The sequence below is a fragment of the Pseudophryne corroboree genome, chromosome 2 (assembly GCF_028390025.1).
Source record: "Pseudophryne corroboree isolate aPseCor3 chromosome 2, aPseCor3.hap2, whole genome shotgun sequence".
NCBI lineage: Eukaryota > Metazoa > Chordata > Amphibia > Anura > Myobatrachidae > Pseudophryne > Pseudophryne corroboree.
In genome coordinates, this window is record NC_086445.1 from 76,698,736 (window position 1) to 76,713,583 (window position 14,848).

Consider the following 14,848-nt stretch of genomic DNA (forward strand, 5'->3'; position numbering starts at 1 on the left):
AGCCACTGAAGCGATAGCAGCAGCTATCACTTAACTTAATTCAATGGTGTCACAGAATGGGAGCAGAGGTGCCCCCTTCAGAGCAGTAGCCCGGCGGCAGATGACTCCCAGAGTTACGCCCCTGCGTGGCACCCACTTTGGGAACCACTAACATCCTGCAGCTGCAATCTCTGATATGTGAGCAATTCACAGTATATTTGATTTTTTTACCCCAATTTTAAGATTCCTCAATCCACCAATTTGCGCCCATACATGACAGATATTTTTCAGTGATTCGCAGATCATTTTGGCAAATACAGATCTGCCAGTCTTGAAAGGCTCATCATTTTACTAGAAACAGTCTGGATATCTGCTGATTGTTACCATACACTAGCACTCTACAGTCACAATTGAGCCCCCACTGTGTAATTAAAAATGTTGAAAAACCTGATTTACCAATTGCAATCAATTTTTTGTCTGAATCTGTGATATGTGAATCCCATACATAGCAGATTTATTTACACAATAATCTGCAAAAGGCCAAATGATCCCAATTGATTGCAGACGTATGGGGCCTTTACTATGTTAATTCTTGAAACATAAAATACACTATTAAAGTATTACACAAAAGCCCGGAAAACATTACAATCCACATTTCACAGTCACGTTTATAAAATACATTTATAAATAACACAACATAGGCACATTGCTAAGTGCTGATTCCAGTTAATCTTTGACGTCATCAAAGAGACAAGTTAAACACAGACTGTAAACAAAGGCTCCATACTGTACACAATAATATAGATAATGAGACAATATACATTAACTTGTATACCCTGTTGTTATACTGCATTGTATATGTTTAATACACTGTCAGAGCATGTTATAACAGGTTTCAGAACAATGGACCTTCTCTGGCAAGTGTTGGAATCCCTACTGACTGGTTGTATCAGTTGATAAGGAGCTGGGTAACATTGTGTATACTGGTCTCTCTAAAGTCTATATGTACAGGTTTCCAATAGTTTTGTGCAAGTGAAGCTTTTTTTTTGTACTTATGGATACAAGCTCCAATCCATTAAATGGAAATGTCCTTCAAGGGTCAATGACAAATACTGCAGAACAGGTTCCGTAGCGGAGCACTCAGTGCTTACAAATCCATTTCTATCCCAATGTACGGTTTAACACTGGAATTCTCTCTCCCCATCATGGCTAAATTCCCGTTTACACTGGACAATAGTCACTCGAGCGGCTTTGAGGTAGGTGATCCAAGTGAGAGTCTTCGTCAGTCTGAAATGATTCGCAGTTCAATCTCTTCTGCTATAAAGAATACAGATATAAAGTTTTATTGTCGTAATTGTAAATAAGGATACAATGGGACTGATTCTCCCTCGCATGCAGTGGCGATGTCAGAGTGGAACAATGTTTTATACTGCGCATGCGTCCCGATTGCTAACACACAGGGTCGCAGTACTGATTGAGATGATTAAACCAGCCATGTGTCCCTCTTTATGCCATCACTGAACCAGCCAATCTCAGACAGGGGGTAACCAATACTTGGTGCCCAGCAGATACATGGAAGGGTAGGCTAAACAAAATCTGGGGCACTGAGCCTGGTGTCTGTGGCTCATGCAACATGCACTCAAGGCATCACTGCTCTGTCTGATCCCAGGCAGGAACCTACTTTGTGAAGAGGCTTGGGACAGCTTTCCCAGTTTCCCTCCACTGGTGGCAGTTCTGCAAATGCCACCTCCCAACATTTACATCATCCATGCGGCAATCTGTTATGGGATCAGTACGTAATCCTGCTGGACGGGATGCCGGCGGTCGAAATACCGACGCCGGAATCCCGACCACACAATCCCGACAGGAGTGGCGAGCGGAATGCAGCCCCTTGCGGGCTCGCTTCGCTCGCCACGCTGCGGGCACGGTGCCTCGCTACGCTCGGCACACTATTATATTCTCCCTCTATAGGTGTCGTGGACACCCACGGAGGGAGAATATGTCGGGATTGTGGCGGTCGGGATTCCGGCATCGGTATTTCGACCGCCGGGATCCCGTCCAGCGGGATATTGACCGCATCCCTGTCATGTTACAATCCCAGTAAGCTAGGTCATGGCACTGTGCCAGCAGCATTGAACTAATTGCAGTGATGCTAAAAAGCCTACATACCTGCATATATTCTGGCCAACATGATCAATAAGGCAGATTTATTAAGCCTGGTGAAGTGATAAAGTGAAAGGTCGCAGCCAATCAGCTCCTAACTGCCATGTAACAGGCTGGGTTTGAAAAATGACAGTTGGGAGCTGACTGGCTGGAACTTTATCTCCGTCCACTTTATCACTTCACCAGGCTTCATAAATCTGCCCCACAGTCCCTATTTGTATGTGGCCCATTACAGCCAGACACATCCGCAGTTCTCCCAACCCTGTCCCCATTTTTCCATTCCCACAAATTGTCAGTTCATGAACCATGTGCTCACTAGAAATAGGGACAGTCCTGCAAAATCCCAGGGCATTTGGGTGTGCAGAATAACAAGCAAGTATTGCATGTGTCTCCAGACTTGCACTACTGAATTGTCCTTCATTACCCATGCTGGTGAAAGCTATACATCCACCCTATGTAGACATTTGGACTGCTACATAAGTGCACAGAGATTGTGGCAGAGCTCTATTCCCTCTGGGTACCATCAGCTACATCCGTAACAGTCATGCCTGCAACTTCATTCAAATGCGGTTACAAAGGCCTTTCCTGGTGTACATTTGTGCTTCCAAATGTGCAGGGACCGAGGCACCTACTGTCAGTATCCGTACATGCTGAGATACTGAGCCCTGCCTTATGGCAGGTGTAGCTCCTCCATCTGAATACAGCCTCCAATGTGAGCTATTACGCATCTGTGTGTGCAGTCAATCAGCTCCTAACTGCCATATTATAGCCTGAGTTTGAAAAATGACAGGAGCTGGTTGGTTGTTTCTTTATCTCTCTCTACTTTATCTCTCTCCAAGGCTTAGTACATAGACTACATGTTCTGCTACAGCTATAGGGCTCCTCTAGCTTACATCACTCTGGCGGGAGTAGAGAGGAGACAATATTACTTATTTTTGTTGATTTATAAGCATTTTATTTACACAATTAAATGTTATTTAATTGGAGTTAGACTCCGTTCATGCTCAGTGAAGTTTGTATGAATCTGAAGGACCTTCTTGTTACGCATAATAGCAGACTTTTAGGCATTGCCGGCAAAGTATCACTGTCCCACTGAGGTACCGAGGGACCATCTAATTATGCTGCGTACTTTGTTACAAAAAAGTAAATTGCTTTGGATTTATGTGCCACTGCTATATACGCTACTCTAAGAAGGTTCTTTCAAAGGCTTAGAGACAGCTGTGTGGCCCTGACAGGAGACACAATTATGAGTTAAGCAACCATAGTGTATCTATAATGGATGCAGAGTGTGCGGTGCACATGTGCCTGTCGGTCCGTGGTGGCCCAGCATCATGAGATAAGCTGCTGCAAAACCACATAAGTGATCTCAGCGGTGCCACCTTTCCATAATGTATTTGGGAAGATGATGCTGGCACAGCAGACAGCAGAGACTGCACGCTACACTGCGCATGCGCCATATTTATGAATATCGAGGGAAAGGTGGGGGTAGCCCACTGGCCCTCTCATTTGTTAAAATATCCCTGTTAAGAAAGCTGTGTCAATATAATTTTAGCCACTGCATGGAGGTGGCTATACAATAGGCAATTATCAGCCGATAATTAGCTGATTGGGGTGATAATTGCACAATGTATGGAATCTTCCAGTTTGCCCGACACATCAGATCATTTGTACTCGGATATCAGCAGCATCATTAGGGCTGGTGTCACCCAGTGTGCTAAATTGACACCCATATCCCAAAAGGGGGCATGGCTGTATAGCAGGTTCCCTTTTTGAACCTGCTATGCTGCTGCTCCCAGAGATTCTCCCTGTACTGCAAGCTCCTCCTCAGTGACTGGGAGCCAGCACAGCACTGTGACATTATGATGCGCCCACTCCAGGCTTGGTGACACCCATTGTAGTCCACAACCCCTAGTGACTCTACTGAGCAGCATTCCCCTTTAAGCCATATAACAATGTGGACATGTGACCTGGGAACCTGCTGTCCCCGGCCTCTGATGACACACACACAGCTGTAGTATGGTGGCCACAGGCAGCCTCACAGAGGGGGTGTATCCTGATGCACATAGTGGGGGAGAGTTGGCTAGGTGGGGACTTATTCGGAGCTGATGGGGCCTGGACTGATGTAAGCAAGCAGCCAATATATTGTGAGCCTGTCGGCGGGTGTTTACCCCTTTTATGTCTGTGAACGGCGTTGTTCACCGACATATTGCGTCGGCTGAGCAGCCCAGACGGTGACTGATATCTGCATATATCGGGCCATCTGGTCGTGTGTGCGTGCAGTCCGTTCGGCGATTGCCCGTACACTTGCTGCAGGGAACTGATGTCAAAGTTGGGGAGGTAAATTCAAATGCCCGACCAGATGGGGATCCTGACCAATACGATGAGCATCCGATCCGTAAGTGTGTATACTTACCCTTGGTCAGCCACTCATTTGGAGCAACGGTGGTTCCGCCGACATGCCAATCAGGTGTTTACAAAGCCTTAGGGGTACATTTACTAAGCAGTGTTAAGAGCTGAGAAGTGAGCCAGTGGAGAAGTTGCCCCATCAACCAATCAGCACTGAAGTAACATCTATAATTTACATACAGTACTATAAAATGATACAGAGCTACTGAATGGTTGATAGGGAAATTTCTCCACTGGCTCACTTCTCCGTTCTTATCACTGCTTAGTAAATGTACCCCTTAGTCCTCCTTGAGGACCGAGTTTGGGAACCACTATCATATGCAATGTCTCAGAGGTGTGTGTGTGTGTCAGGAGTGGTTCTTGGTGCGGCCACAGTCACCCCGCAGGCACCGCCGCCTACCCGCACCCCGCTCCACGGCTGCAGCAGATGCCGTGGGCTGTGTGGGCGTCCGCTGCAGCCGGCTCCAGGGACAGACACTAGAGGTCAGTATTGACCTCTAGTGTCTTGTCTGTGCGGCGCTGCTATGGGAGAGATGTCATGACGTCTCTCCCATAGAGAGGAGCCGGCGGCCAGACGGAGCAGCAGCAGCGGTCGGGAAGCAGGAGCAGGGCAGTGGTAAGTATTGGTTTTTTTTGTGTGTTTGTAAGCGGCAACAGGGGGCAAAGCAACTGGGGGCAAAGAAAGAGGGGGCACAACTACTGGGGGCAAAGAAACGGGTCACAACTACTGGGGGCACAGCAACGGGGCACAACTACTGGGGTCATAGCTATAGGGGGCACAACTACTGGGGCAAATCTACAGGGGGCATATCTACTGGGGGCACAGCTACAGGGGGCATATCTACAGGGTGCATAGCTACAGGGGGCATATCTACTGGGTGCATAGCTACAGGGGGCATATCTACTGGGTGCATAGCTACAGGGGGCATATCTACTGGGGGAACAGCTAAAGGGGGCATATCTACTGGGGGCACAACTACTTGGGGAAAATCTGGGGGCACAGCTACTGGGAGCATAACTGTGGCCATGCCCCTCCCTTATGAAGCCATGCCCCTATTTGTTTGCGTGCACTAACTGTTTTGCCGCAGGGGGGGGGGGGGGCGCCAGTGGAAACTTTCGCACTGGGCGCCACAAGGTGTAGAACCGGCCCTGGTGTGTGTGTGTATGCGCATGTGTGTGGAGGGGGGGGGGAGAGGAGGGCGGGGAGGGTCTTGTCCCTCATCTTCTGACAGTGTATGGCAGTGGTATTGGATGTTTTCACTGATGGTGAGTTTTCTCTGACAGAGTATGGCCACCTCAAGATGAGACATTGGGCCTAATTAAGACCTGATCGTAGATGTGCTAAATTATCAGGCACACTGACATGCAGGGGCACGCCCAGCACAGCGGCTAGTCCACCCCACATGTCAGGCCCCGTCGCACAAGTACAAAAGCATCGCACAGTGGCGATGCTTTTGTATTTTAGGAGTAGCTGGCAGGAAGCTACTCGTCGCTGTGAGTGTCGCAGCGACGGCGTATGATGTGCACGGTCCGGGCATGCCTGCGTTGCCTGGACCGCGCCCCTTAAACGGTGACCAAATGCCGCCGGCCTGCTCCCTCCCGCCCAGTGACCGCCTCTGCCTGTCAATCAGGCAGAGGCAATCGCAGGGCTGGGACGGGCGTCGGCAGTCTGGCATGCGCCGCGGCACTGCGGTACCGATGCATGCACAGTTCAGACCTGATCGGCTGCTGTGCGAAAACGCACAGCACCAATCAGGTCTGAATTAGGCCCATTGTGTAATGTTGCTCCCTTAGGGGAGATGTACTAAGCCTTGGAGACTGATAAAATGGAGAGATAAAGTACCAACCAATCAGCTCCTAACTGCCATGTTACAGGCTGTTTGAAAATTGACAGGAGCTGATTGGTTGGTAGTTTATCTCTCTCCACTTTATCACTCTCCAAGGCTTAGTACATCTGCCCCTTATTGATAACAATTACGTTATTGGAAGTTATACATACTTTCTACCTAGCTCCATGGGCTTCAACATAGGTGCCTGGAGACAGGAGCAGAAGAAGGTGTTCTGCACCATACTGTAGTCGGGGACTAAGGGGAAAATTTATAAAATATCTGAGAGAGCTAAAGTACCAACCAATCAGCTCATTGCTGTCATTTTTCAAACACAGCCTGTAACATGGCAGTTAGGAGCTGATTGGTTGGTATTTTATCTCTGTCCACTTTTTCTTTCCCCAAGCTTTGATATATCTTCCCCTTTATTGGAAGAATGAATGGGGTAACAGGTAGAACCTCGTCTCCCGGTTTTGCAGTTACCTCTGCGATGCTGCTTTCCCCTCTGGGCGATATTGATGCACTTGTTGCAGGCCCACATGAGGCAGACTAAAGCCGCTGACCCTGCCGCCAGGAAGGCGATGAACACGGCCACAAAGAAGAATTCTTCATAGCGGATTTCTAAAGCAGAGAAAGAGCCGTGAGCGGGGGAAAAAAAAAAAAGGATTAAAATTAAATATCTGAAATGTACAGAAAAAGAGAAGAGATGAGGAGAGAGGTTCTACCGTGGACATTGAGGATAATTGTGCTCTGCTTGGTACTTCCAAAGTCATCACTCACTGTGATCATATAGAAACCAGTGTCTCTCACTTCCACACGCTCCAGCTGTATGGAACCATTGTCGTACTTGTGTATTCGCTGGTTGTAGCTCGTGGAGATATTAATGTAAGAGTTCACCTTCCACTCAATGATACATTGCGACTTCCAGCTGGATAAGTATTGCCACTGTACCCACGGAGTGCCGTTACTGGTGTACTCTACTGACAGGAGAACGTCCTGCGTCACCGTGGCGTTTATGACGGGCTCTGGGACCAGCAGCATGATCCCTTTGTCTGAAAGGAAAGAGAACACGCTTGTGATATGACGTTGCATACAGACCACCCCCCCCCCACACACACACACACACACACACACACACCATCCGTTATTAATGCTAATTAGCACAATGCAATTAGATATATTTGATCCTTTATTACATTTAAGCGTAAGAGCGGTAAAATATTTTCCTATACTTGGTTTTTATATGTGAGTCTGGAACTTTTTGGGGTGTGTAGGGGGGCGTTTGTGAAGGAACAAGAAACATACAAAAATAATTTTTCCTATTCTTACTCTCTCTAGTCATTCCTGCCTATTAGAGGAAAACATACATATATACTGTACCTTCCTAAAGGGTGATTTATCAAACCTTATAAAGAGGACACGTGGAGGTATTGCTCATGGCAACCAATCAGATTTTAGCTATCATTTAGATATTACATTCTATAATATAATAATAATACAGTTTATTGTCATCAAACAAAAATATGAATTGCTGCCAGAAATGAGCAAATGATAAGAAAGCATACCAAGCAATTCTCAACGTATTTAGGTTAAACAATATTGTGATTTAAAATACGAATAGCTGATGGAAAGAAACGGTCGTGCAGTCACTTGGTGCGTGACATCAGTTCTCTAAACCTTGTGTTGGATGGTAATTTTGCAAACATCCTACAATGCAGATGTCCAGAGTCACGCCTCGTGCTCTTTTTACAACCCTGCTTTCATAAAGCTTCTGAATGCTAGGCAGCTGTACCCCAACAATTGTACTTGCAGTTTTAATCAAGCGTTCAAGCCCTCCTATTTCTCCTGCAGAGCAATTTCCAAACCAAATGATCATGCTAAAGGTCAGAACACTCTCAATGGTACAGCTAGATATGATAGCTAGATTCTGATTGGTTGCATACAGAATTCCCCAGCACACTGCAAACCTCCAGGTAAGAAGGGATTTACATTCTACATGATAGCAGTAATGCAGATATCTCAGTTACATACATTTTGCAAACATATGGTAAGCCACTAGCATGCCAAGGTATTTCTGCTTTGGTGGCCCTATGCTACATGATAAAACCACCTTCTTAGTTTTTTCTAGTCTAGATCAGCCCCTTCTTTACTTGCACCTGTGCTGGGCCTATAAATTGATTTGAACAATTATCATTTTCTTTATAATGACAATTTAATTCTGTTTTGGAGGGTTTTTGGGGTTCCAGACACTATTGCAGAATTTGTTGAGTGAATGCCCTGTCCTAGTGTGCCTGGGGCAGATGCTCCTGTGTTATTATATCCCTGACTAGAGAGGTGAGATGGTACATTCATGCCTTGTACCAACTGGGATATAAAGTGGCTTCAGTGACTGGATGGGAAAAACTGGGTCCAGTGCCTGGCTAATAAGGCTATGTGTGGGGTGATTGGAGGGGACAGAGAGCGTGTGCAGTGATTGGAGGGGATGAACAGTATGAGCAGTGATTGGAGGGGACAGAGAGTGTGTGCGTTGATTGGAGGGAATGAACAGTATGAGCGGTGATTGGAAGGGCAGGCAGTGTGTGCAGTGATTTGAAGGGACAGACAGTGTCTGCAGTGATTGGAGTGGGCAGACAGTGTGTGCTGTAATTGGAAGGGACAGACAATGTGTGCAGTGATTGGAGGGGCAGGCAGAGCCGGCCCTAACCAATATGATGGCCTAGGCAAGATTTTGGCTGGTGCCCCCTAGCACAGACGCTAGTTCCGCCTCTGATCCTGCACCCCTTTCCCAGCACCATCACCCCTCACCCATAGCAGCCCTCATTTTGGTGCTCCTACCCCCTATATTGTAAATAGGAACAGTGTGCACATTCGGTGCACAGCCCAAAACGGGGCGTGTTCTTGCTGGGAAGGGGCATGGCCACACAATAATACCCCCAGTTGGAATTACGCCACACAGTACTGCAACTTTATTCACATTATATCATGCAATAGTTATCTCTTATTCACGTTACATCACACAGTAGTACCACGTTACTCCTCACAGTAGTGCCCCTTATTCACATTACACCACACCATATTGCTCTTTATTCACATTAGACCACACAGTAGTGCCCTTTCTATACATTACGCCACACAATAGAGCACCTTATACACATAATGCCACACATTAGTAAGGCATTTCATATGCAGATAGAGCCGCAGTCACATACAGAATATAGGCATACTGCACATCATTTTAATCAGCAGAAGCTGCTTGTGCCCCATGACATTCCAAATGCCCTAGGCATTTGCCTAGTTTGCCTATACCTAGGGCCGGCTCTGGGGGCAGACAGTGTGTACAGTGATTGGAAGGGACAGGCAGTGTGTGCCGTGATTGGAGGGGACAGGCTGTGTGTGCAGTGATTGGAGGAGACAGAGTGTGTGCAGTGATTGGAGGGGACAGGCTGTGTGTGCAGCCTACTTACCAAATCTCCCTGAATGTCAAGGAGACTCCCTGAAATAGTGGCAATCTCCCTGACTCTCTGAATAGACAGCATTCTCCCTGATTGTATAGCTGTTTATTCTGTTATTCTTGGGGGGGAGACATCAGAGATACTGTATATACATTCAAATGGGATCATCAGTGCCATTTCCCTGCATTTATTATAAGGCACAGTGATCCATATACAGTATCTACATGCATTTACAAATATAGGGGTCTATTTACTAAGTCTCGGATCGAGGTAAAGTGGACGGAGTTAATGTCCCAGCCAATCAGCTACTAACTGCCATGTCACAGAGTGGGTTTGAAAAATGACAGTTATGAGCTGATTGGCTGGTACTGGAGGGGTCAGATAGTATGTGCAGTGATTGGAGAGGCAGGCAGTGTGCGCAGTGGTTGGAGGGGTCAGATAGTGTGTGCAGTGAAAGGAGGGGCAGGCAGTGTGTGAAGTGATTTGAGGGGCACAGGCAATGTGTGCAGTGATTGGAGGGGACGGACATTGTGTGAGTGATTGGAGGGGACAGACAGTGTGTGCAGTGAAAAGTGAAAGGAGGGGCAGACAGTGTGTGTAGTGATTGAAAGGGACAGACAGCGTGTGCAGTGAAAGGGGGGACAGACAGTGTGTGCAGTGAAAGGAGGGGCAGACAGTGTGTGCAGTGATTGGAGAGGTACAGGCAATGTGTACAATGATTGGAGGGAGGTTGACAGCGTGTGTAGTGATTTCAAGGGTACAGGCGATGTGTGCAGTGATTGGAGGTTGACAGCGTGTGCAGCATAGTTGCCTACCCTCCCACATTCTGCAGGAGACTCCCTGAAATAGCAGCAATCTCCCTGACTCCCTGAATAGACCTGCAATCTCCCTGATTGCACCTTACCCCCATTATGCAGCTGTTACATTCTTGGGGAAAAAGAGAAATCAGAGATACATATAATCAAATGGGATCATCAGTGTCATTTCCCTGCATTGGTTATAGGGCACAATTATCCCTATGGCTATATGCATTTTATATAAGGTTTCTTGTGGCTACTTACAGTATATGGAAACTCTTATAAAACACTATACACAAAGAAATCCTGAAAAATATCAGTGTATTTTCTCCAACAAGTAGATCTTACTAACTTTGGGGCTCATTCACATTGGATGTCAGTCATGTTTATGACGCACCTCTCAGATGTAGCAGTACACGTCCACGCTGATAGGTGTTACTGTCACAATCTCCCTGAAATGCTTTTTCAAAAGTTGGCAATATGGTGTGCAGTGATTGGAGGGGCAGAGAGTATGAGCAGTGACTACAGGGGTGGATGGTGTGTGCAGTGCATGGATACCTCTACTTTAACTAGAAATCACAGTTCAGGTGCAGGCCACGTTTTAGGACTTGTGTGCGACTGAAAATCAGGCCTCTACTTATCTGACATGAAGCAGAACAAGGGGAAAAAGATCCTCTGTAGAGTTTTGAAGAAGGAAATGTCTACATTTGAGATTACTGTAGTTCCCTAATTGATGAGAACCCAAAATGCTGTTGGTGTTGATAATAATAATAATAATAATAATAATAATAATAATAACATTTACTTATATAGCGCCTGGATTTTCCAGTGGCTATAGAAAAACAGTAATAAAACATTGCCCCATACGGTTGGCCTGGGGTGAGCGGAACATGTGAGTAAAGAGATTTACTGTCAGAAAGTGTATTCACTAATGTTACATGGTGGATTAACATTCAACTTTGCAAATAACGGGCCTTTGGGATAAGACCACATATCTTACTCTTTATTTGGGAACCTTTATTATGATACCAGTTTGTTTTAAAGTCTACAGTATCTGAACAAAATGAAAGGATTACATTGCTGTTATACTTGAGCTATGAGGCTGCCAGCGTTAACGACCTCCCTGCTGACTGACTGATGATCCGGACAGTGTCTCACAGCGGATAGCAATGTGCTGTAAGAGCAAACAATATGACATAACAATTTAAACGCTTTGCCCTATTTCTTTATGCTTTTGGACCTGATCATGGAAGAGCACGACTCTAGAGGGATTAGCGTTGGATGATTCATGCTGCTCTCACCGCTCTCCGGGGCACTGTGTGGTAGATTTCAGCGTCAGCAGATTCTACAAACTCAGGACATGATAAGCAGAGCTAGCAATCTGTCACCGGTCATTGCCAGCCATGAGGTGCTCAACAATGAGATGTTCCTCGTGGCGAGATACCCATTTAATAAAAATGGCAAGTCAAATGTAACAGCCCTTGTGGTATGAATGTGAGCACCGGTTGGGGGGTGTGGATTGCTGGGCTGTCAGTAAGTAGGTCGACAGTCATTAGATCAACCACTATTGGTCGTCAGTGACTAGGTCGACACCTGAAATAGGTCGACACGGACATTAGGTCAACATGGAAAAAGGTTGACATGAGTGTTTTCTTTTTTGGGTGTCGTTTTCTTCGTAAAGTGTCCGGGAACCCCAATTAGTGCACCGTGTCCCCTCGCATTGCTCGTTTCGGTTACTTTACCCAATCATAGTCCATGTGGATCGTAAAGTATGAAAAGTTAAAAAAATTAATACAAAAAAGAAGAAGTCATGTCGACCTTTGCCATGTCGACCCAATGACCATAGCGGCCTAATGCATGTTGACTAATAGTGGTCGACCTAAGTGTTGTCGGCCTCGGTTGGGCAGGCTAGCATCTAGCGATGAGACCACACCATTTAAGTGTTCACTCTAGTGCCTGGGAAAAGGCTTGGGGGGAAAATATACAGCTAAAAGGAGAGAAAATGGTGGAAAGAGATTAGGTAGAGAGAACCTGATACTGTTAAGACAAGGCAAGTGAGAGTGTAAGCTCTGGGGACAACTATGTAATATGATACAAACGAGCTGTACACGAGTAAAAGTCATGATAAAAAATGGCTCCTTATTTCATCAGGTAGATGAGAGAGTCCATTTATGCATCGACTGTGATTGTACTGGATAACTAACACTGCTACATATACAGGCCGGTTGTAACTAGACCTGCGTGTGGTCATCGGCCCATTGCCTACACACTGCGTCCTTATAAGTGGGGGACTCAGCTAAGCCTAATAGGTAGGACCCTGAGTGTGTACACTTACACCACCCCACAGACAGACATAGCGCTGCACAATTATGCTGATGAATGAGATTATCTGCACTTTGTAACTAAGAAATGTCTACGTTTTCTCCTGCAGGGTCCACAGGGTATCCACAGGGGTGGTCTTCGGGTTGCCGACTGTCGGGATCCCGGCGCACATTATACCGGCGCCGGAATCCTGACAGCCGGCATACCGACAGTTTTTCTCCCTCATGGGGGTCCACGACCCCCCTGGAGGGAGAATAAATAGCATGGCGCGTGTACCGCGCCCGCAAGGGGCTAATTTCTGCTCGCCACGCTGTTGGTATGCCGGCGGTCAGGCTTCTGGCACCGGTATGCTGGTCGCCGGGAGCCCGGCCGCCGGCATATCATACCACACCCATCCACAGGATACATTGGGATATGATTGAGCAACAGTGGATCTTGCACCAATCGGTCAAAGCTTTCTGGCCTCCCAACATGCAGTGGGCCCATCCATATATATCCCCGCCTCCTGGCTCAGGTAAATCAGTTTTTTGTTTAGGACAGCAGGAACCAGACCATGGCCAGAGGGCCGCTGGTTTTTAGCAGCCCTAAGCTTTCTTATGTTATTTTTATAGTCTTACTATTTTTTTCTGAGTCATCTTTCTAAACAGCGTCTTATACGTACCTTAGAAAGAGTTGCTCCAACAACTCCCCGCCGGGTCGTGACAACGCTTACCCACGAGTACAGTGCTGTTTCGGCGGGGGTCTGTGTTGGATAAAACTAGCAGGTCCAGCAGACGTTACCAGGCTGTGGCCGGAGCACGGGGAAGAAGGTAAGGCATCGGTTCCGCTTAGAGGGGGAAAACGGACACAGCCGCACTGTTTTGGGGGTAGACTACCAAACAGTCGCTGACGCGGCTGCCACCGAGAGTGCACCAGTGCTAGGCCTTAGGGATCATAGGCTCCAGGGGTAGCATGAGGCCGCGATCCCTAGGGTTGATGTCAGCAGCGGGGAGTCAGACGCTCCCCTGGTCGCCCCTCCCCCCGGTACATGACCAGTTTCTCTGAGTCTCCCGCCATGAACTGAATTCACGCTTCCGGCCAAGACGCTGTGTACTAGGCAGCTTAGGCAGCTGTGTGACTGGTGCGTCAGTCTTCACTTGGACGGGTGTAGTATGTGATGCCGGCGGTCGGGCTCCCGGCGGCCAGCATACTGGTGCCGGAATCCCGACTGCCGGCACACCGACAGCTGGGCGAGTGCAAATGAGCCCCTTGCAGGCTCGCTGCGCTCGCCACGCTGTGGGCAGGGTGGTGCGCTACGCACGCCATGCTATCTATTCTCCCTCCAGGGGGGTCGTGGACCCCCAAGAGGGAGAAAAGCTGTTGATTTGCCGGCGATCGGGATTCTGGCACCGGTATGGTGGTCGTCGGGAGCCCGGCCGCCGGCAACCTGAAGACCAGCCCACTTGGGCATATGTGTTCACTATAGGTTCACGGAGCGGCAGTGTACACTTATAGCGTCTAGATCCACTCAGTGTTCGCAAACGTATCGATCGATCCTGGAAGCGGGGTAAGTCTCCCTGTATCCCACTCTCCTGAGTACCAGCTATACAGCACTTGGGGGGTCATTCCGAGTTGATCGCTCGCTAGCAGTTTTTAGCAGCTGTGCAAACGGTATGCCACCGCCCACAGGAGTGTATTTTAGCTTAGCAGAAGTGCGAACAAATGTATCGCAGAGCGCATGCAAAACATTTTTTGTGTAGTTTCAGAGTAGCTCAAAACCTACTCAGCGCTTGCGATCACTTCAGCCTATTCAGTTACGGATTTGACGTCACACACCCGCCCAGCGTTCACACAGCCACGCCTGCGTTTTTTCTGGCACGCCTGCGTTTTCCCAAACACCTCCTTAAAACGGTTAGTTGCCACC

The 14,848-nt window shown here is 47.5% G+C and overlaps 1 protein-coding gene across 4 annotated transcripts in view; it reads right to left on the bottom strand.

Moving 5' to 3' along the window:
- Positions 1-629: 629 nt before the first annotated feature.
- Positions 630-14,848, bottom strand: part of VSTM5 (V-set and transmembrane domain containing 5) — a 93,565-nt gene continuing 79,346 nt past the window's right edge. For 2 of the 4 annotated variants that reach the window (XM_063956988.1, XM_063956990.1), the window contains exons 2-4: positions 7,100-7,426; positions 6,858-6,995; positions 630-1,296 (exon numbers count right to left, since the gene is read on the bottom strand). In XM_063956988.1, coding sequence (XP_063813058.1) covers positions 1,262-1,296; positions 6,858-6,995; positions 7,100-7,426 — 500 coding nt within the window. In that variant the 3' untranslated portion in view covers positions 630-1,261. Of the gene's footprint in view, positions 1,297-6,857; positions 6,996-7,099; positions 7,427-14,848 lie in introns of those variants that run through there. The other 2 variants (XM_063956989.1, XM_063956991.1) reach the window with 2 other exon arrangements.